Source organism: Carcharhinus amblyrhynchos, chromosome 8 (assembly GCF_965287045.1).
Source record: "Carcharhinus amblyrhynchos chromosome 8, sCarAmb.v2.hapA, whole genome shotgun sequence".
Lineage (NCBI taxonomy): Eukaryota > Metazoa > Chordata > Chondrichthyes > Carcharhiniformes > Carcharhinidae > Carcharhinus > Carcharhinus amblyrhynchos.
In genome coordinates this window covers 34082706-34105215 of record NC_137331.1, presented here as the reverse complement: position 1 = coordinate 34105215, position 22510 = coordinate 34082706, and the positions used below count along the sequence as shown (strand labels likewise).

The 22510-nt window shown below is 41.7% G+C and overlaps 1 protein-coding gene across 1 annotated transcript in view; it reads right to left on the bottom strand.

The window, feature by feature from the left end:
- riok1 (RIO kinase 1 (yeast)) overlaps positions 1–11771 on the bottom strand; it is a 34429-nt gene extending 22658 nt beyond the window's left edge. The window contains exons 1-6 of the mRNA XM_080193869.1: positions 11640–11771; positions 7322–7502; positions 6277–6364; positions 5473–5542; positions 2644–2686; positions 1738–1830 (exon numbers count right to left, since the gene is read on the bottom strand). Of these exons, the coding sequence (XP_080049995.1) occupies positions 1738–1830; positions 2644–2686; positions 5473–5542; positions 6277–6364; positions 7322–7502; positions 11640–11743 (579 nt within the window). The 5' untranslated portion in view covers positions 11744–11771. The remainder of the gene's footprint in view (positions 1–1737; positions 1831–2643; positions 2687–5472; positions 5543–6276; positions 6365–7321; positions 7503–11639) is intronic.
- Between the last annotated feature and the right edge of the window lie 10739 nt (positions 11772–22510).

The window sequence follows — 22510 nt, the reverse complement described above, 5'->3', positions numbered from 1 at the left end:
GAGCGTTGGTTGATAGTAAGCCCTTTTGTCGGAAAGGAGCTCAGTCTTGGAAACTGCTGTGGCTATGGGCAGACAGGGATGGGGGATGGAGGGAGGTCTGGAGGTTATTGGGGTCTTAAAGGGATTTTGATTCCTGGCCTCAGGTCACTGTCTATGTGGAGTTTGCAAATTCTACACATGGCTGCGTGGGTTTTCTCCTGGTACTCCAGTTTTCTCCCACAGTCCAAAGATGGGTGGGTTAGGTGCATTGGCCACGCTAAATTGCCCCTTAGTCCCAAGATGTGCAGGTTAGAGGGGTTAGCAGGGTAAATATGTGGGGTTACAGGTATAGGGCCTGGATGGGATTGTTGTCGGTGCAGACTTGATGAGCCAAATGGCCTCCTCCTGCACTGTAGGGATCCGATGAACAACCTCCAATATGAAGGGGCTTCTGATGGAGAAGGCCCCCCTCTGCACCCCCTGCCTCTTCCCCCTTGAAATCCAGTTATGTTCATTTATGCATTTTCCCCCAAACCCTCTGCCATCACCCACTGTGCTGTCATCTGCTCATTAGCCCAAAAAGAAAGGTCGGACGGCCACTTACAGGCAATAATTGGGGCAAAGGTAGCTCCCCTTTCGAGGACCTGCCCACCACTGCCAATTATTAGTACTAACCATACAAACCCAAAAGTTTGAGGTTTGTTTCCTGATTTGTGCTGACCTAACCACAGTGATTATCTGATAGCATTTCCAAAGTAGCAGATAAGACTGTTGCTGGGAAACAATGAACTGAGAGTTAAATAAGCAGCCTGATGTGTGGGAAATGGGAGGGGAGAGTAGGGAGGAATGGGCTTCTGAGAAAGATGTGGTGGGAGAGAAAAAGGAGGTGAAGGAGGAGGAGAAAATAGGAAAACGGTAGGTTGAGGTGGTTATGTGAGCTATTGGGTTGGGGGGGGTAAATTCTGCCTCAGCAGGGTCTGTAAACTAATTTGCTTCCAAGTATGGATGCGAAAGTGTTAAAGATGAGAAAGCTTCAATGTGAGCAGTGGTCAATTTAATTTTGGGAGTGACAGGGGAGAGGTTTCATTGTAATTATACTGGTTTATTTCCCGTGCAATGGATCAATTCATTGTTAATTTTCTTCATCCCACTATCTTCTCCTGCCTTTAGGACCCTCATCAGCAGGCTACATTTTGTTTGCCATCAATATTTTCCATGTCAACAGATTATATAAAGTTCATTTATTAATGTCAGAAGTAGGCTTTACATTAATACTGCAATGAAGTTACTATGAAATTCATCTAGTCGCCACACCCCAGTGCCTGTCTGGGTACACCAAGGAAGAATTTAGCAAGGCTAATGTACCTAACTAGCATGTCTTTTGGGTGGAAGGAAATCGGAGCACCCAGGAAAACCCAAGCAGTCAAAATGCAGCATTAGGAGTGTGCTACTGCATTATTGACTGACATTTCTGGGGTTTTTTTTAAGGTTGGTATTTGGCCATGGCAAGTTACAACTCCCAAAATTTATATCAATATTCCTTCGCCAGTTCTAACAGCCTGTATTAGATTTCCTTATCCTTTGTGATTTTTTTCTGTTTATTCAGTTAAGAGTGATTTTACCATTAGATGGCCCCATCCCATAACCATGGTTACCATGCCATCTACAAGCATATTGACTTTGTAACACTGAGAGGGGGGGGGGTGGTACATATTTTCCATTGCAAAGTGACTCTCATCACCTTCATGTAGTACTTACCTCCTTGCCTGTACTGATGCATCCATGGATTTGTGAGATCACTCCTCTGCTCAGCATTTTAAACAGGATCATTCGTGTTCTTGGATCTAATACCTAAAAAATTATAAGAATTTAGTTAAAAAAAAATGGTGGCTTATATAAACTGAGCAGATTTTTGAGCGATGTAGAAGACACATCAAATGTGCACCGATTGCAATCTTTCCAAAAACACGTGCATGTAACATCCATCATAGAGCAACTGGAGGACAAGAGGGAGAGCTGGGAAACTCAAAGTCCATGAAATGTCACATCAGAAAAAATACCACAGAATAAAGATTTTATCTAATTTTATTTTGGAGATGGTAGTGTTTTCGAGCAGATAATAATCCTCCAACTTTTCATTTCCTTTAATACTAATTTAAAAAAAAGCATTTGTCAGTAACCTAATTCTGAATATGTTTTATATTGAATTACAAAGCAAATCTGCTCCTGTCATTTCTGCTACTGCTTCAAAATGGCCAGACAGTTCTGTTTTTTTCAAACAAAGAAAACTGTATGCGGCAGATTAAAAAATGTCAGATAAATTAACTGTGAAGGCAATTTTTCTGCCACAATATTTGATACTTAATTACCTTCACATTTCTGTGCTAGGTGCCTAAAGACTTAAAATTATACATGAAACTAAAATGGCAATATTTTTCATAAATGCACAATATATCATGCCTTGAGATGTTTGTTAATTAAAGATGGGAGCTATATAAATACACGTTGCTGTTCTGTTACAAGTCTTCTTTAAACATTCATGGATTTACTGAAACTGCTTACCAATATTATGCACATCCTGGTTAAAAGTAACATTGCAAAATACATCATTTCCCAGAGCTACTCAAGCACGTGTGTTTTTTTATTAGCATAACTGATCATTACCTGCTCTACTGTGGCTCGGTCAGATTTATCTTTAACTCGAAACCTGAAAAAAAAGGTTAATAATGAAGAAAGCTGAACCAGTTCAATTCACACTTCAGGTCATGATCAGAGGGTTAGATAGGGTGGATAGTGAGAGCCTTTTTCCTCGGATGGTGATGGCTAACACGAGGGGACATAAATTTAAATTAAGGGGTGGTAATTATGGGACAGATGTCAGAGGTAGGTTCTTTACTCAGAGGGTAGTAAGGGCATGGAATGCCCTGCCTGCAGCAGTTGTGGACTCGCCAACTTTAAGGGCGTTCAAATGGTCAGTGGTAGGCATATGGATAACACTGGAATAGTTTAGGTTAGAGAGTCATTAGATTGGTTTCACTGGTCGGCGCAACATCGAGGGCTGAAGGGTCTGTACTGCGCTGTAATGTTCTATAAAGAGTCCTGTGCAGATCATGAATGTTGCTATGCAACATAATTACGATAAACCACAGATTTAAAAACATGTAAAAGGAAAATATCCCATTTACCTTATTAATTGCCTTATCCTGTCCTGTCGCCTTCGAAGATCTCTGAATATGCATCACAAAGTTCTTCTACATTTACTGTATGTTCCTTTGACTTGCTGACCTCCCCAATGACCCATATCGTCTGATGTTGCGACACAACCCTGTGGAAGTCCCAACACTCTGACTCTGTGGGAATTGCCTGGGAAGTTTGATGAGCAATTCCCCTGCACGACAAGACCCTCCAGAAATTCTATGGCTCTGAGTTAAGAATCCAAGACTTCGGACAGGTCAATTTTACTTATCTGGGTGGTTATGCAGGAAATGTTAGTTGGAAAAATCCTAGTCTATCGCCTAGGTAACTAAACAACTGATTCCCTCCCCCACCCCTACCCACTCCTCAGATATGGACGCCACTCCCTGGCTACCCAGCTAGCCCACCTCACCTACCAACTCCCTGCCTGATATTCCAACTATCCCCGATCCAACATCCAACCTGACAACCCTTTCTAACCTAACTCAATTATCCCCGCCCATCCTGCCACCCTGCCCACCTACCCAAACCAACCACCCTTGCAGTTACATACCTACACATTCACTAACTTGCTAATACACTGAACACTGCTTAACTGTCCCAAAGTTTTTCAGTGCATTAGTGGTCACTTATCAGAAGACAGCAGCTGGAAAATGGGGCCATGTCTTGCCACCCTCCCCACCCTGACAATCTTTGCACGGTGAGAAAGCAGTTTAATGGAAGACCGCTCCATGTTTCTGAAGAAGCTGGGGTCTGAATGCAGGAATGCATACCTCCGCTGTGGCACACAGAAGGAGCGCAGCAACAATCTAACGGTAATTGCCGCGTCCTGGAAAATTCGAGTCACTACCTCATGTCTCTCAATTAAATTCCATTTGTCATTTTTCCGTCCACTTGACTAATCCACAGATATCTCCAGTCTTATTCTTTATTGTCAACCACATGGCTAACTTTTGTACCATCATACTACTGCATGTGCAAATTTTACAATACCTTGCCACAAAGTTGCTGAAAGTACAAGCTTACAACAGTGTTGCAAGGGCAACAGGGACATAGTCGTACTTCCTTAAGCAGTGAAATTAACAGATTGAGAATTAAATAGTGTAAAACCTGAGAAGGGTGAATTGAAGCGAATAAACTCCATGTTTTATCAGGTACAGAAAGAGAAATAAAGAGAGGGAAATAAAAGAGAAGACCAAAAAAAATGACTGTCTTTCTCTCTTTCAATTAAAAAAAAGCAAACTTAAAATTTCCAACAGTTCACTATTTGAAGGGATGAGACTCCCACTTATTATTGATCATTTTTTGGGTCAGAGAGGTTGATTGGCAATAATTAAGAAGTAACACATCGCTAAAATGGTATTTAGGTGATTAGTTACTAAAAAAATCCTTGTGCTAAATTGAATGAACAATTATTGTGGAAATGCAGCAATTTCGCGGATATTACCATGTGGATGCTGTGGGTGAGGAACTATCTTTGCAAAGCAAACTTGTAGTGGGAGAAACATCACAAATAGCTAGCAATTTACAATTCATAGGCTATCTCTTCCTTGCCATAGACAGAGGGACAACTTCCACATCAGTGACAGATAGCACCTGAATGATGCAATCACTATTTTACAGCAATTCTTTGGTGATAATTCAGCCTCAGAGATATTAGACATTACCTAGAGGCTGAAAAAAAATGCCAGGATTCCTTCGCTAAAAAAAGTCACCATAAGAATCAAAGTAGTTCAATTGTAAGTCCTACGGGAACCGCATCGAGGGAACTGCTGACAACAATTAACATGGTCATGCCAGCAATTCACAGAACCAGAGAACAAATTAAAATAAAAAGCTCAAATGCCTTGTTTTTCGTCTATTTTTCCATGTTGTTCTTCTTCCCTTCCTCAAGGGGTTTGACTTATTTATGGGCTCTGTTCCACGGATAAACTTGCCTGTAATGCTCATTTAACATTTGCAGGAATCAATGAGAAGTAGGAGCTCTGACTGAATCACTAATCCTTAACCACTTGGCACAGGAGATCAATTAAGGCATCTAGATTGCTGTGCCAGTTGACATCACCTAACTCATCACAGACTCGGGACTGAACCTGAAATCTGATAAAATGGCTCAGTTACTCACTGGATAAACAGGTTCAGCCACTATTGGAACTATCTATCTTTAGTTATCAATAACCGCAATGCAGTAGGAATCCATTTTTTAAAATAAGAATACACATCATATTATTTACATTAACAAAAACTGCTCAATGTGATACTTAGCTTAAAATTTCTACCTCTCCAGAATTTACTTACATGTCTGTATGTTTCTGCCTTGACTTTTCAGTTACCCTGTTTATCACAGAGTCATCAAAATTTAGTTTATCTAACAAGAAAAAGTCGAAAGATCAGAAATTATTCTTTAGATAAGACAATTCTGTTCCCAATTCTGAGACCTATCTTCTTGCAATGATGGTAAAGTATATGCTGTATCAGAGCTTTTAGACACTTCATCACACCTAAACAAATGCCCCATTGCAAAATGAAATAGGCAGGGAAGTGGCCTATCTCTCGACTTCTGACAATATTACGTTGCGATTGGCCACTTGGAGACACATGACACCGACCCAGTTTCCTTCTCGCACATCCTGTAAAGTTGCGTTTCGGCATCACTTAGTGCGCTGAGATTTGAAATTCAACTTTGCAGGAAAAAGTAACTGTGAACTCTCATCCTACTAATCTGTAATGTGGTGCACTGACATTCCAAATTCCTATGCTACAGAGATTTTTCAATGCATAATAAAATAACAAGAGGTCAAAAACTCAAATGAAAATGTTTGCATAATTTTGTTGAATTTGAACTCAATTAGATACCACAGATCAAATCCTCATTTTATGCAAAATGAACAAATTTTAGGTAGCATTACAAAATAAATTTGTTGCTTTCAGTTTTAATAGGATTTCAGTCTTTTGCATTTGCTTGACAAATAATTTGTGGTTACAAAACCACTGAAACCCCACTCATTTAGCTGCTGAATATTACAGATAATTTAGCTGAACTTAAAACAACCAAATATTTTATTATATCTATTACGAACAGGGTCTTCCCAATAAACTCACCAAGATTAATTTTATGCTCAAATCTTCTCAGAACCTTGTCCGAGGGAGTGGACATCTTTGCCAAGTTACAAGAAGTCTGTCTATTTGCCTGAAATGACACAATGTTGTGGAAAAAACTATGAATCACATTTCATCACAAGATTGAAATTAATCAAGGGAAGTTAGATCTTAGGTGGCACAGTGGGTAGTACTGCTGCCTCACAGCACAAGGGACCCAGTTTCGTTTCCAGCCCTGGACGATTGCCTGTCTGGAGTTTGCACATTCTTCCAGCGTCTGCCTGGGTTTCCTCCTGGTGCTCTGGTTTCCTCCCACTCCAAAGATATTCAGATTAGGTGGATTGGTTATGCAAAATTGCCCCTTAGTGTAAGGGGATTTAGTAGGGTAAATGTGCAGGGGTGCAGGAGTAGGGCCTGGGTGGGATTGCTGTTGATGCAGGCTTGATGGACTGAATGGCCTCCTTCTGTACTGTACAGATTCTACGATTCTACATGCATAGATTAATATTAAGAAACAATAACTACAGTACATAAGGCAAAAATTGCCTGCTCAAATATACAAAATTGATAAAAAAAAACAGTATCCGCTATAACAAGTTTTAAAACAAAGGAAATGTATAGATGAACTTTGCTAACAATTAAAACTCAAATACCTATTGCTTTATTTAAATAGCTACTAAATGCAATGTTATTAAACAACATAGTTTGCTTAAATTTGTTTTCAATTAACACAAAGTTTCTCACATATGCAAGTTCGACATTTGGAAGACACAGAAGCATTCAATAACATAACGTACTATAAGCAAAATCGTTCTTGGTTAACTTCATAAATGAATATAGTACAGACTTCAGAAAAGTGAATTTAATCAGAATTCTTCAAATCTGATAGCAGCAGAATCATGCATCTAGGCTGTTATATAGGTTATATAGGGAATATAGGTTATAGGGAATAATTCTGTCTTCCATTTTCCACTGTAAGCAATTCAAACGAGTGATCCCAACACATTTCATAACGTGTTGACAACGTAATTTCAAAGCATCGGACTACCTGTTGGTTGTAACCCCTGGAAGCAGTGTAGCGCTTGGTGAGGTCTCCAGCACAATCACCCCAGTCCCAGTCTTCACCATCGTCACTCTCAGTATAAGTTTCTTCTTCGTCCGAGTTGTTCAGATGCACACTCTTGACTTTTTTCGCTGCCTCTTTTGTTTGCTCAGGACAGCCACCATCACTAAACAATAAAAATGTGCATTTGTAGAGCACCTTTAACATGGTAAAACATCTCAAAACACTTGACCAAACAAAATTTAACACCATACCACATAAGGAGACACTGGGGCAATTGGCTAAAAGCTTGGTCAAAGAGGTAAGTTTTAAGGAATGGCTGAAACATACAAGCCCATCAGGTCCCTGGTTCAATCCCCCTTGTCTCTTGAATTAATTATGGAGAGCAGAAAATAAAAGCAATGAAAAAAATTCAGTGAAGACAGGACACAAAAAGCAAAATACTGCATACGCTGGAAATCTGAAATAAAAATAGAAAATGCTGGTCTGACAGCCTCTGTGGGGAGAGAGAAACAAAATTCATGTCTTAAATTGAATATGATTTTTCTTCAGCAAAGTAGAATAGTGATGGGTTTTATGCCATCGAGAGGGGAAGAATAGATAGAAGGGACGGTCCGGGATAGGGTAGAGAACGGGAGTGTTTTTTATTTGTTCATAGGATATGGGTGTTGGTTGGCTGGACCAGCATTTATTGTCTATCTCTGAGGGCATTTAAGAGTCGACCACATTGCTGTGGATCTGGAGTCACATGTAGACCAGACCAGGCAAGGACAGCAGATTTCCTTCCCTGAAGGACATTAGTGAACCATGTGGGTTTTTGCGACAATCGACAATGGTTTCATGGTTATCATTAGACTTTTAGATTAAATGACAAAGATTTCATGGAACCAAAAACAAACGAAGTGACAACAAGGGGGATTGAATATAAAAGTAGGGAGGTTTTGCTGCAACTGTACAGGGCACTGGTGAGGCCGCAGCTGGAGTACTATGTGCAGTTTTGGCCGCCATACTTACACAAGGATATTTTGGCCTTGGAGGGAGTGCAGAGGAGGTTTACTAGGCTGATACCAGAGTTGAGGGGGTTGAACTATGAGGAGGGGCTGAATAAACTAGGTTTGTACTCATTAGAGTTTAGAAGAATGAGGGGCGATCTCATTGAGACGTACAAGATGATGAATGGGATGGATAGGATAGAGGTGGAGAGGCTCTTCCTGCTCAGAAAGGACAGTAGGACTAGGGGGCACAGCCTCAAGATAAAGGGGGGGTGGTTTAGAACAGAGTTGAGGAGGAACTTCTTCACTCAAAGGGTGGTGAATCTCTGGAATTCTCTGCCCGTTGAAGTGGTGGAGGCTGCCTCGCTAAATATTTTTAAGACGCGGGTTGATGGGTTTTTGATAAACGAGGGGATTAAGGGTTATGGGGAGAGGGCGGGAAAGTGGAACTGAGGCACGACAGATCAGCCATGATCTTATTGAATGGCGGGGCAGGCTCAAAGGGCTAGATGGCCTACTCCTGCTCCTATTTCTTATGTTCTTATGATTGTAGTAAAAAAATAAATATTTCTCCAGGTGAGCGTGAATGGCAAAACAACGAATTGTTCTTTCTGAAGGCAAAAAAAAATGAAAAATCAAGATTCAAATTGGGTTGCACAGTGGTCAGCACTGCTGCCTCACAGTGCCAGGGACCTGGGTTTGATTCCCAGCTTTGGTCACTGTCTGTGTGGAGCTTGCACATTCTCCCCACGTTTGCATGGGTTTCCGCCAGGTACTCTGGTTTCCCCCCACAGATGTGGATGTGCCGGCGTTGGACTGGGGTAAACACAGTAAAAAGTCTGACACTAGCTAGTAAGTGTACTATCAAATAAATCGGTCGGACTTAAACCTGGTGTTGTCAGACTTTTTACTGTTCCTCCCACAGTGCAAAGATGTGCAAGTTAGGTGGATTGGTCATGCTAAGTTGCTCCTTAGTGTGAGGGCGACTAGCTAGGTAGATGCATGGCGTTAAGGGATAGGGCCTGGGTGGGAGTGTGGTCGATGCAGACTTGATGCGCCGAATGGCCTCCTTCTGCATTGTTGAATTCTACGTTTCTTTTATGATTCAGTACATAGCAAAATATCAGATCAAAATGGCAACAGGGTAAATGATGAAATTGCTGCACTCAATACTGATTCCAGAAAGCTGAAGGGTGCATTGGGATTTGCTGGAATACTGCAGCAGACAAAGGACAGAAATGTGAGCATGAGAACAAGGTAGCGAATTAATATGGCAAATAACTGGAAGCTTGCAGGGTCACGCCCGAGGACTGTTCAAGAGGTGTTGCAAAAAACAGTAACCCAATCTTCATTTGGTGTCCCCAATTTATAGCAGACTGCATTGTAAGCAGCTAATACTAAGTAAGTAGACTAAACTGAAAGTACAACTAAATTGCTGCTTCACTTGGAAGGAGTGTTTGGGATCTTGGACAGTGAGATGAAAGGAGCCAAAAGGACCGGCCTTACATTGTTCCCTTCCCATGGAGTCATAGGCAAAGTGTTGAAGATCACTGAGGAGTGGACTAGAATGTCACAGAGTGAATAGGTTTTTCAGAATGCTCTCGGGGAGGGGAGGAGAGGAGATGAGGTGTTGTGCTGAAATCACAATTGTTATGGCGTAGGGGGAAGCATTTGGACACTACAGGGGAGAGGACTATTTGGCCCATCATGTCTGCACAGCTTGCCAAATGAGCATCCTGACTTAGTCAAACAAACATCAAGACTTAGAGGTGGGAGAAATGGTGGTGGAAGATGGTTCTTTAGAAAGCCAATCCTCTGTTAAGGAGAAAGAAAAACCTTTCAAATTCTCCCTTTTTCACTGGCTGAGGACTCATCCCGCGCCCCCCCCGCGGTGGACAGGGCCCCTCAACCATATAGGACACTCATCACACACTTGCCCTCATCCATAGCACCTCCAGTACGATTCTTACAAACTTTTACAGATACACCATAGTAAGCATTCTCTCTGGTTGTATTACAGCGTGGTATGGCTCCTGCTCTGACCATGAACGCAAGAAACTACAAAGAATTGTGAACATAGCCCACTCCATCACACAAATCAGCCTCCCATCCACCAACTCTGTTCACACTTCCTGCTGCCTTGGGAAAGCATTCAATATAATCAAAGGCTACATTTATCCCAAACATTCTCTCTGCCAGCTTTTTCCATCAGGAAAAAGATTAAAAAAAGGTGCGAGATCACGTACTAACCAACTCAAGAACTGCTTCTTCCCTGCTGCCATTAGAGTTTTGAATGGTCCTATCGTATCTTAAGCTGACTTTTCTCAACTCTATCGGTAACTGTAACACTATATTAACGGTGGCACAGTGGTTAGCACTGCTGCCCCACAGTGCCAAAGACCCAGGTTCAGTTCTCAGCTTGGGTCATCGTCTGTGCACAATCTGCACGTTTTCCCCATGACGTGTGGGTTTCCTCTGGGGTGCTCTGATTTTTTCCCACAGTCCGAAAGATGTGCTGGTTAGGTGCATTGTCTGTGCTAAAATCTCCGTCAGTGTACACAAACAGGCGCCGGAGTGTGGCAACTAAGAGATTTTCACAGTAACTTCATTGCAGAGTTAAAGTAAGCCTACTGCGACACTAATAAATAAACTTAAACTCTCCTCTCCTCCTCCCCTACGTACTCTATGAACGGTGCAATTTATCTGTTTAGCGCACAAAACAAACAATACTTTTCACCGTATCCTAGTACAATCTCAACTTAAGATGGTGCCGGAGTGAAGCGATTTCTTGCAAGCTGTACCCAGCATACTTTCTATCTTTTACTCTCACTTCTAAAACTTCATTCTAACTCTGTTAAACTCTCCAACAATGTTATACAAAAGTCTAAGGTCACATACTAATCGATTCAAGAACAGCTTCTTTCCTACTGCTATCAGACTTTTGGATGGATCTACCTTGCATTAAGCTGATCTTTCCCTGCACCCTAGCTATCACTGTAACACTACATTCCGCACTCTCTTCTTTCCTTCTCTATGAACAGTATGCTCTGTCTGTATAGCGCGCAAGATACAATACTTTTCACTGTATACTAATACATGTGACAATAATAGATCAAACCTCCTACATCCCAGGACTATGACAGGGATTCCCCCTGCCCTCAGCTGCCACTCTGGGGAGCTGCACACTGATGGAGACCCAGGCGGTAGCAGGCCCAGATGGACACGAGGGAAGGGGAAAGGAAGGAAGGTGTCCAGACCCGGAGAGGCACCGTCACCGCTTATTAGAGCCGCTCCCCCGGCTCCTCACCTACCTGTGATCGGACTCAGCATCATCAAACTGCCCGGGAAGCGGAGAGAAGTCCCGGGCTGCGTCGCAGCTCAACCCCCGGTAACCGGCAAGGCTCCGGACCGCCATGTCCACAGCGACGGCGGCCGCCCCGCACCAAAGCGCACCGCCGGCAGCAGCTCCCTGGCTAACGCGTTTCCGAAATCCCACCCACATTCACAACTCCGAACACAGCCCCTTCCGCTCAGCATCATCCACCGTGATACAGAGCAATTGCAATGCTTGTTTTCTTTAAAACAAAACATTTCCCAATTCAGCCAAAGTGTTGACAGATTAATTTAAAAAGATTCCACTGTATTAGAAACATCTGCCCTCTTAACATTTCCATTTCATTTCACTTATTCCATTCCCAGCCAAGGTGTTGACAGATTAATAAGATTCCACAAGTTAGAAAAATGTGACAATAATAAATCAAATCACATTTGTCCTCATAAAATTTCCATCTAATTTGATTTATTCCACCCCCTCCCCCTCATTTCATCAACAAATTACATCTATTGTCAGACAATAGCCCAACTCCACTTAAGAAGTTCAGAAATCAAACTAAAAATGATATTTTACAACAGAAGCATAAAATGCTGGAAATTATGTTTATGTCTATTTATCAGTGTCAGAAGTAGGCTTACATTAATGCTTCAATTAAGTTACTATGAAAATCTTAGTCACCACACTCTGGTGCCTGTTCGGGTACACTGAGGGAGAATTTAGCATGGCCAATGCGCCTAACCGGTGCGTCTTTTCAGATCAGCAGGTCTGAATTTCCAACATTTTCTGTTTTTGTTTCAGATTCCAGCATCCACAGTATTTTGCTTTTATGATATTTTTCAATATCTCCCTAACAGCCATCAGATTATTCATTGTTTAAAATCTGTTGCTTGTAAATTTCTTTTATGGGTTTGGAATGGTAACATTGAATTGACTTTCATTGGTTTATAAACACACAACAATCATATATAAATATATAGATAATGTTTGGAAATATATATTTTTAGAGAAGATTGTAGCCACGATTATAGAAAAACAGGTAATATAAATGTTTGGAAGGTTACATTGAAGTACGTGTTGTTATATATAATGTATATATATGAAGTAGAGAAAAATACCGTTGAACTTAAAGAAATACAGGTAAAAATAATGTGATAAGCAATAAAAGTAATTTAAATTATTTTGGATGGCAGCATTGAAGTTGCCTGTGTTGTTTTATATACATATATATAATATGTTTATATATACTTTAAGAATACAGCTGAAAATATAGAAATACCGGTAATAAAAGTAATGTGATAAACAATAAAAGTAACAAAGAGTACTTTTTGGATAACAAGATTGAGATCATCTGTACCGTTTTATATACACACATGTATAATGTGTTTATATACCTTTGAGAGAAAAAATACAGCTGAAATTATAGATATACAGATAATAAAAGTAATGTGATAAACATTAAAAGTAATTAAAATTATTTTGTATGGTAACAGTGAAGTATTCTGTCGTTACATCTAATGTGTTTTCATATATATTAGAGGGAAAATACAGCTGAAATTATTTTTTAAAAAGGTATTAAAAGTAACATTGTATACAATAAAAGTAATGAAAAATATTTTTAGATAGTAAGATTGAGGTTGCTTGTATCGTTTTATATACATATATATCTTTATATACATATTAGTGAAAATACAGCTGAACTTATAGAAATCTAGATAATAATAGATTTATTATAGATGGTAACATTGCTGTCGCCTGTGCCGTTTTTTACATTTCTTTTATGTATAAATATATATACAATATGTTTATATACTAAAATAGAATCCAGCCTGGATGATAGGAATGCAAGTAGTAATAAAGGTGACATATATATATAATGTGTTTATATACTAAAGCAGAATCCAGCCTGGATGTTAGGAATACAGGTAATAGTAAAGGTGACAGCTATATATGTAATGTGTTTATATACTAAAGCAGAATCCAGCCAGGATGATAGGAATACAGGTAATAATAAAGGTGACAGCCGGCCCTTTCCCGCCACGCACAGTTGCCAATGGGGTGACGTCATGGAAAGCGCAAGGTTTCAAAGAAACGGGAAGGTATTGTGACGTCACAGAGGGTGGGCGGGGTGAGTGACGTCAGTGTGGTCTGAGCCGCATGGCGCGCCGGCGGGGCCGCATGGCCCCAGGTGTGAATTGATGAGACAGCAGGGCAGGTACCAGTTAGCAGCTGGCAGACACAGTGCGGATGGACAGGAACACCTGGCTCTCCTCCTTCTGCCTCGCTGACTATGGCACCATGAAGGGCAACAGCAAATGGTGAGTATTTTCACTTGAGCTGCCTCGCAGAGTCAGCTGGCCCCACTCCCCGCGGGGGTAATAGTGCAACACTGATGATTTAAGCCATCCTCTTTTTGTTCACTCGTGACTCCACTGTTGGGGCTGTCAACAGTGATTAAATGTGTTCCTTGGCGGTTTTCTTTACTTGACCTGCCCTCCATGCTCTAGCCATTACTGGGTCTAAAATATCCATCCTTGTGAGGTACTGCCTTCCCATGCCAATTGAAAAGCAAGTAGACTCATTACTCAGTTGGATGATGCTTGACTGTTGGCCAAACAGTTTTTTTAAAAACCCCATTCTTAGGAAATCCCCTAAGGAAAATGACAACAGAAATCCTTTTTTAATGTCCCGGTGACCTTTCTCCAAGGTTGCACACAACAATATCCTGGGGATTAATCTTCAATTTCTGGAAACTCCAGGCCGATCCTGAAGGACTAATAACCCTATTTTCTAGGGTGGTACAGTGATAATGTCACTGGGCTGGTAATCCAGATGCCTAGGCTAATGCTGTCGGGACATAAGTTCAAATCCCACCATGGCAGCTAGTGGAATTTAAATTCAATTAAGAAAATCTGGAATTGAAAGCTCGTCCCAATACTTTAATGGTGACCATGAATTTGTCATCGATTGTCTTAAAAACCCATCTGATTCACCTAATGTCCTGTAGGGAAGAACATCTGCTGTCCTTATGTGATCTGATCTACATGTGACTCTCATTCCACAGCAGTGCTGTTGACGCTTAACTGTCCCCAACTGGCCTAGCAAGTCACTCATTTTGAGGGCAATTGGGGATGGGCAACCAATGCTGGCCTTGCCAGTGATGTCCACATCCAATGGAAAAATTTATGTTTCTACGCCTGTGGATATGAGATTGCCTATAGTCAACCTGAGCAGGCAGATGGGGCTGTATTGTTTGAGATGTCACCCACACTGCTCCCCCAAGCAGTGCCACCTCTGACAATGTAGCTTCTCTCAGTGCACAGAATCCTATAATCCCTAAATGCAGAAGGAGGCCATTCGGCCCATTAAGCCTGCACCTACAACAATCCCACCCAGGCCCTGCAACCCCATGTATTTACCCTGCTACTCTCCCTGACACTTAAGGGGCAGTCAACCTAACACCTACCCCCCGCACATCTTTGGAGTGTGGGACGAAACTGGAGCACCCGGAGGAAACCTGCGCAGACACGGGGAGAATGTGCAAACTTCACACAGTTACCCAAGGCTGGAATTGAACTCAGGTCCCTGGCTCTGTGACCCAGTGGTGCTAACCACAGTGCTACCATGCCACTTGCAAGTGAATTGGAAGTGCATAGTGGGTGAAAATTCAAAACCTCCTAGCTCAGAGATCAGTGGACTACAAACAAATTGGCAACTATATTAAAGATACATTTTGAAACTTAATGCCGGTTTGGATAAAACCACGAATATTGAAAGGCAGTTTACACATTATTTGTTTGCCCACTTTCCTTAAACATTGAAAAGTCCCATAATAACCCCTGCCAACTTGGTCCTCCTTGCCTGTGCAACTGTCTTGAAAATGACCTTTTTTCCTCAGTGCCAATGATATGCTGATGCCTGAGACCACCAGTAGCATTGCAGAACAAAAGAAGCCACACGGGATGAATATTGGCTTTGCTGAGGGTAAGTCTTTCTCAGGATTCAGTTGACCTCTAAGGATTCATTTCAGAAAAATCTGCTGAATTTTTTTAAAAACCAATGTACCAGTTGTGCACCTCATGTGAAAATCCTCTTGTGGAAGACTGCAGCGAGAAACCTTGTCAATCACCAGGGATCACTTACTTGCTTTGCAATTTGCCTGGTGACAACTTGTACTCATTCTGGGAAGAAATCTATCCTTTGTTTTTAATTTTCCTAATGTATGGTGGTTTCTTTGGTATCTTTATGCCCATGCCCACCATAAGGGTGGTTAGCATTATTGCCTCTCACTGCCAGGGACCCGGTTCAATTTTGGCCTTCGGTGACTGTCTGTGTGGAGTTTGCACATTCTCCCCATGTCTGCGTGGGTTTTGTCTGGGTACCTAGTTTCCTCCCATACTCCAAAGATGTGCAGGATAGATGGATTGACCATGCAAAATTGCCCCAAGTATGTAGGTTAGGTGAATTAGCTATGATGGATGTGTAGAGATGCTGGGATGGGGCAGGGGGGTGGGCCTGGGTAGGATGGTCTTTTGGAGAGTTGGTGTAGACCCGATAGGCTGAATGGCCTCCTTCTGCACTGTAAGGATTCCATGATTTTATAGCACTGTGCATTGATGTTGTACTTTTAATAGCACCATAAAACACGAGAGCTTATAGATGCAGCAGTCTTGAAAAGAGAACATATGCTAAAGCATCATGAGGATACTTTCATTTGTCCCTTCCTCTTGTCCACTTCATGGTTCTATCTCCTTGCTTGTTTGCGCTCGCAATTTCACGCTCACTATTTCATTCAAGATGTCAGAGAGAGTGACCTAGAATTTCCTTATAGCTGCTCCAGATTCACTGCCAGAACTTTGTGGGTAATGTGATGGAAGAATAACATGTGCAAATCAAATTTATGCTACACCAGCAAAGGAGTGGTCTCAGCTCAGAGGAAAATCTGGAGCAATGTTTTATCTTGTAACTGAGACGACAATCCTTCCTCAGACTTCCCACTGAGATAGATAAATTAATTGTTTGTCCTTGAGAGTAGGCAGCTATTGTTTATCTCCCTCTCGCTCGGGGATAAAGTTTAAGTTGTTTAATTCAGCAGTAGCCAGTACAATACAGTAACTTTGGAATTCTACAGATGATAATCTGAATAGTTGGGCTGAAATCACACCTGCCATTCCCCTCCCTTAGTCAAAGGAGCAGACAGGTGCCAATGCCACTTGTTTATGTCTTTGGCACCTGCTTTCCCTGTACCAATGGAAATCATGCCCCAGCCAACCAGGTTCTCCCCACCTCCCCTAATACTCCAGGTTGGCCCATTTTCTCAAGCATAGACCCCACTAGTGGGGTCAAACATACTTTCATGAAGACCATTACACCTTACCAATCTCCCATTAATTGATGAACGTCAGGGGCAAGAATTCTAAATTAGGGAATCCTCAGCAATGGCTCAATCTGCCTCCTCTCCTCACCACCCCACCAACCCCATGCTCCACATATCCCCCATATAATCTAACCCGACCTTACCATTTTGCTCTTTAGGGGAAGATTTCTTTGGCAGGGTGGGTGTCAGTGTGTGTTGTCCTGCCAATTTTACAATGGAAAAACCAGAAGAACTTTCCAAATTTGAGGCCAATGAAAATATTATGAGAAGAAAAAAAATAAAATTTGTTATCCAAAGTTTTTGGGCATTATTTGGAAGAAAGAAAAATGTAATCAGAGGGCAAACAGTAATAAGAAAGTCCTCTTGATTAATGGTAGGGATCTGTATTTAATGTATAGAATTAGACTCTGGCTTCTCCCTGGAGCCAACAGACTGAGAGAGAGCACAAAGTCAAAATATCAAATTCTAATTGCAGGCTTTTATCAGAGGCTGAGGTTATTAATGAAGCTACTTAAACATGCATAGGACTTTATAGATACAATTAATCATGTTGTGGCATGCAATTTTTCATCTTTTTAAATTAAATTTAAAAACTTATTTTGAATTTTAAAAATTTTTGCAATTGAGAAGAAGATAGCAAATTGAAGAATATGGAAATTTCTGAGTAGTTTGGATTGCTTAGCTAAGCTGTTCTAACCAATGAATAAATGTGAGAACCATGAAGATTTATTCCCTAGGATTCAGTGAACTAGATCTCAACTTAGTTGAGATCACTGTATAAGTCAAATGATTACAATATAAATTAATAACATTAATATGTTTGAATAAATTTGACTGTGATACAGTGGTATAATGCAGAAACTTAGCATGAATATAACAGGAAATGTGTTTCAATAATGTCTCACAACATCACGTTAAAGTCTAACAAGTTTATTTGGAATTACAACTTTCAGAGTGTGCTCCTTCATCAGGTGAGTGGATCTGATGAATTAGCAGCACTCTCAAAAGCTCGTGATTCCAAACAAAACCTGTTGGACTTTAACCTAATGTTGTGAGACTTCTTATTGTGCCCACTCTAGTCCAATGCCAGTGTCTCCACATCATCAATAATGTGATGGCACCACTGGGAAACAAAATTATGGTGCTACTTTATCAAGGAGGTGCAGGAGAAGAGTGGCTCTAAAGCTTTAGTTCTGATATCTTTGATTCTGATGAAAGTAATTGAAAGCTTAACAACTTACCCATTTTGTGACCCATGGAGGTGAACAAACTGAATTTTGGGTCAGATGCAATTGGGCGATGTCCCAGTCACATAACGAGATACACAAACTTTTCAAAACACCTGAACTGCTTTCTGATTATAGACCTTACTGTTGTTCTGATTTTTGGGAATGAATGGACTCCATTCATTTGGTGGGATCAGGTTTTGTCTTGCTCTCCATTTCACTATTCCATTTGAAATATCGTTCCATAATTGTGAATGGAAAAAGATAATTTTCACTTTCTTTGTATTGCCCATGTTTCTTTTATTGCTGTATGGTGCAGTCAGTATTTTCCAAGTTTTATGGGTTTTTATAAACCATTCTTTCTAGGAGGACTTAAGGGTTAATTCAATCAAGTTTTGGTGGCAAACTACAACAGTGTACAGGGTGACCAATCCACTTGTATTTTACGGGATTGTCCTGTAACTTTGTATTTTGTCCCATGTCGCATTGGTTGGCTCCCCAGTGTGCCATTTGTCCTGTATTTCTCAGTCAGGACTGAGAGACTTCTGGGTAGTGTCCTCTTACTATAGGACACAACTTTGTATCTTTGGTGCTTTGGAACAGTTCAGTTGAGAGACCCAACTGCACTAGGTAGTACCTACAGCAAAGCGTTAGACTATTTGCTCCAATAGATCCATGCTAATATTTATGTTCCACATTAGCATCCCCCCCGCCGCCCAACTCATCAACTAATCCTAAGAACATAACCCCCTATTTATAACTCCCTCGTATCTATCTAGATTCCCTTTTGATGTATCTGTGGTCATCGCAATCACTCCTGTAGTGGGGGAGGGGTGGGGGTTGGTTACTTCAGTTGGCTAGATTGATAAATTATCAATCAGATTAACATCAACAGCACGGGGTTGAATCCCTGTTCCAGCTGAGATAGAGTCAGGGTTGTCTTCCGGCCCTCCCCACTGTTTTAAAAAAAATCACAGCACTCTGCCAGGGTTAGGTGAAAAATTGCCAAGGACTTGCCTTCTGATAGAGAACTCAAGAAGAAGAACCTTATTTTAAATTGTCATTTAAAATGTGCATCAAAGCTACCCTGATCAGATCATTTTGTGCTATATATCACATAAGCCGTGAACGGGCACAGGCCATCACTTTCGGCTTTGAAAAATACCCAGTCAAACTCAGATTACTTTGGAAGGCAGGGTATCTCATAAATGTGAGCAACAGGTGAAGCTGCCTGTTCCATGCTGCTACTGTGCAGTAGTGACATGAGTGGTAACTGGGTGCTGCAATCAAACCAAAATAGTTCTGCCTGTCATACAAATACATATCATGGTATATATGAATTTCAGTACCAGTGTGATGTCAGGTATGTAGGCCGTATATCCAAAAGACTTGTGGATTGTATTAGCAGCATGTCCCAGCTGCTCTTTGCAATAGGCAAAATATAGGCTGTACCCAACCCTTGCTTACAGAGCTCCAAATATAATATCCAACATTAAATGTGATTCTGCAGTTGGACAACATTTTCTAAATAGTCCACAATGTGCTAAGAATTACGCTGACAACCAATTTAAAATTATCATTTACATGTACTGGAAGCTAAATATATTAATACACAGGATTCTGTTCTTTGCGGACAGAAAGTAAATGTATACAAATCACACCTGTTTCAGCTAAACAAAATAACAAAATAAGTTATTCCTATTTTTTGTTTTGTTTCGGTCTTCACGGAGGAGGATGTGAATAATTTGCTGGGTGTTAGCGATGGAAAGATGGTAGGAGTGGAGGGCCTGAATGACATTATTGTTACTAGAGAGGCAGTGCTCGAAAGACTGGAGGGACTGATTGTGGACAAGTCCCCAGGACCGGATGGAATGCATCCAAGGGTTCTGAAAGAAATGGTGGAGGTGATAGTGGATGCCTTGGTGATTATTTTCCAAACCTCACTGGATTCTGGAGAAGTGCTGGAAGATTGGAAAACGGCTAATGTTACACCGTTGTTTAAGAAGGGTTGCAGGCAAATGGCAGGGAATTATAGGCCGGTTAGTTTAACGTCTGTTGTAGGTAAAATGTTAGAATCCATGATCAAGGAGAAAATAGCAAGGCATCTTGAGGAGAATTGTTTGATAGAGCAGACGCAGCACGGTTTCGTTAAAGGGAAGTCGTGACTGACGAATTTATTGGAGTTCTATGAGGATGTGTCTAGGGCAGTGGATAGAGGAGAGCCGGTGGATGTGGTGTTTCTTGATTTTCAGAAGGCGTTTGATAAGGTGCCGCACAAGAGGTTATTACAGAAGGTCAGGGGGCATGGAGTTGGGCATAGGATGTTAGCGTGGATAGAGGATTGGCTGTCAAATAGGAGGCAGAGAGTGGGAATCAATGGGTGCTATTCGGATTGGCGGTTGGTGACTAGTGGAGTGCCCCAGGGGTCGGTGCTGGGGCCTCAGCTATTTACCATTTATATAGATGATCTGGAGGAGGGAACCGAGTGTATGGTGTCGAAATTTGCTGATGACACCATGATTGGGGGAGCGGCAAATTGTGCGGAGGGTGTGGAAAGTCTGCAGAAGGATCTAGATAGGCTGGGCGAATGGGCCAGGAACTGGCAAATGGAATTTAATGTTGGCAAGTGTGAAGTTGTCCACTTTGTTAGGAATAATGGTAGGAAGGACTATTACTTACATGGCGAAAAACTGCAGCATGCGACGGTGCAGAGGGACCTCGGGGTCCTTGTGCATGAGTCGCAAAAACCCAGCCTGCAGGTGCATCAGGTGGTCAGGAAGGCGAATGGGATGCTGGCCTTCATAGCGAGGGGAATTGAATATAAAAGTAGGGAGGTCTTGCTGCAACTGTACAGGGCACTGGTGAGGCCGCAGCTGGAGTACTGTGTGCAGTTTTGGCCGCCGTACTTACACAAGGATATTTTGGCCTTGGAGGGAGTGCAGAGGAGGTTTACTAGGCTGATACCGGACTTGAGGGGGTTGAACTATGAGGAGAGGCTGAATAAACTAGGTTTGTACTCGTTAGAGTTTAGAAGAATGAGGGGAGATCTCATTGAGACGTATAAGATGATGAATGGGATGGATAGGATAGAGGTGGAGAGGCTGTTCCCACTCAGAAAGGACAGTAGGACTAGAGGGCACAGCCTCAAGATAAAGGGGGGGCGGTTTAGAACAGAGTTGAGGAGGAACTTCTTCACTCAAAGGGAGGTGAATCTCTGGAATTCTCTGCCCGTTGAAGTGGTGGAGGCTGCCTTGCTAAATATATTTAAGACGCGGGTTGATAGGTTTTTGATAGGCAAGGGGATTAAGAGTTATGGGGAGAGGGCGGGATTGTGGAACTGAGCCACGACAGATCAGCCATGATCTTATTGAATGGCGGGGCAGGCTCGAGGGGCTAGATGGCCTACTCCTGCTCCTATTTCTTATGTTCTTAGTTGCTGATTTATTCCCCTGGGCAGTGCCTTAACCAATCGGGGTGAAGTGGCCAGGTTTAAATTTCAAACAGTGCTTGGCAATTATCTGTCAGTCCCTCCGACTAGTGCATTCTTCATGGCAACACCCCTACCAATTAGAGTCCACTTGCCAACCAATCAACATTCTCTTCTCATACAGTTTAAATTTTTCTTGTGAAATGCCCTGGTGAATGCAGGATGCAAAGCTTCGACACATCTCTTTTTCCAGCAACCTTATATTTATGACCCCTAGTTCTGGTTTCATCCATTAGTGGGAAGATCTTTCTGTTTACCCTATTAAGTTCCTTCATTGTCAATTGCATGCAAGAAAAATCAAACTGAGAGCGACTCCTGGATTTCTGTATTTAACTGTGCATGTGTAAGTGCCAGAATATGTTGCCTACTTCAGAATTTTAATGACTGTGAATGCGGACAGTTTTGCCATCATCACAACTACAAAATTAAGCCATGGGGTGGAATTTTCCATTTTTTATTCGCAGTGTGATTGTGGATGGGTTTCATGGTGTGTATCCTGCTGCTCGGAATGGCGGGAAATCATGCCTGATTTCGCAATCGGAGTTATGCACAGGCAAGTATCTGTCCAAATCACCTGGCGGGTCAGGAGTCACTTGTCTGTGCTGCAGTTACATGACTGGATTGAAGTTCTGGGTGCCACACCTAAATGCTGCCCACTTACAACCATCTGACTCTCTCTAAGCCTGCTGTCTCCAGGAGTCTGTTAGAGATGACTGTCAACAAGAGGAAGAAGGATTAAAACCACAAGGAGAAAGCTGCAC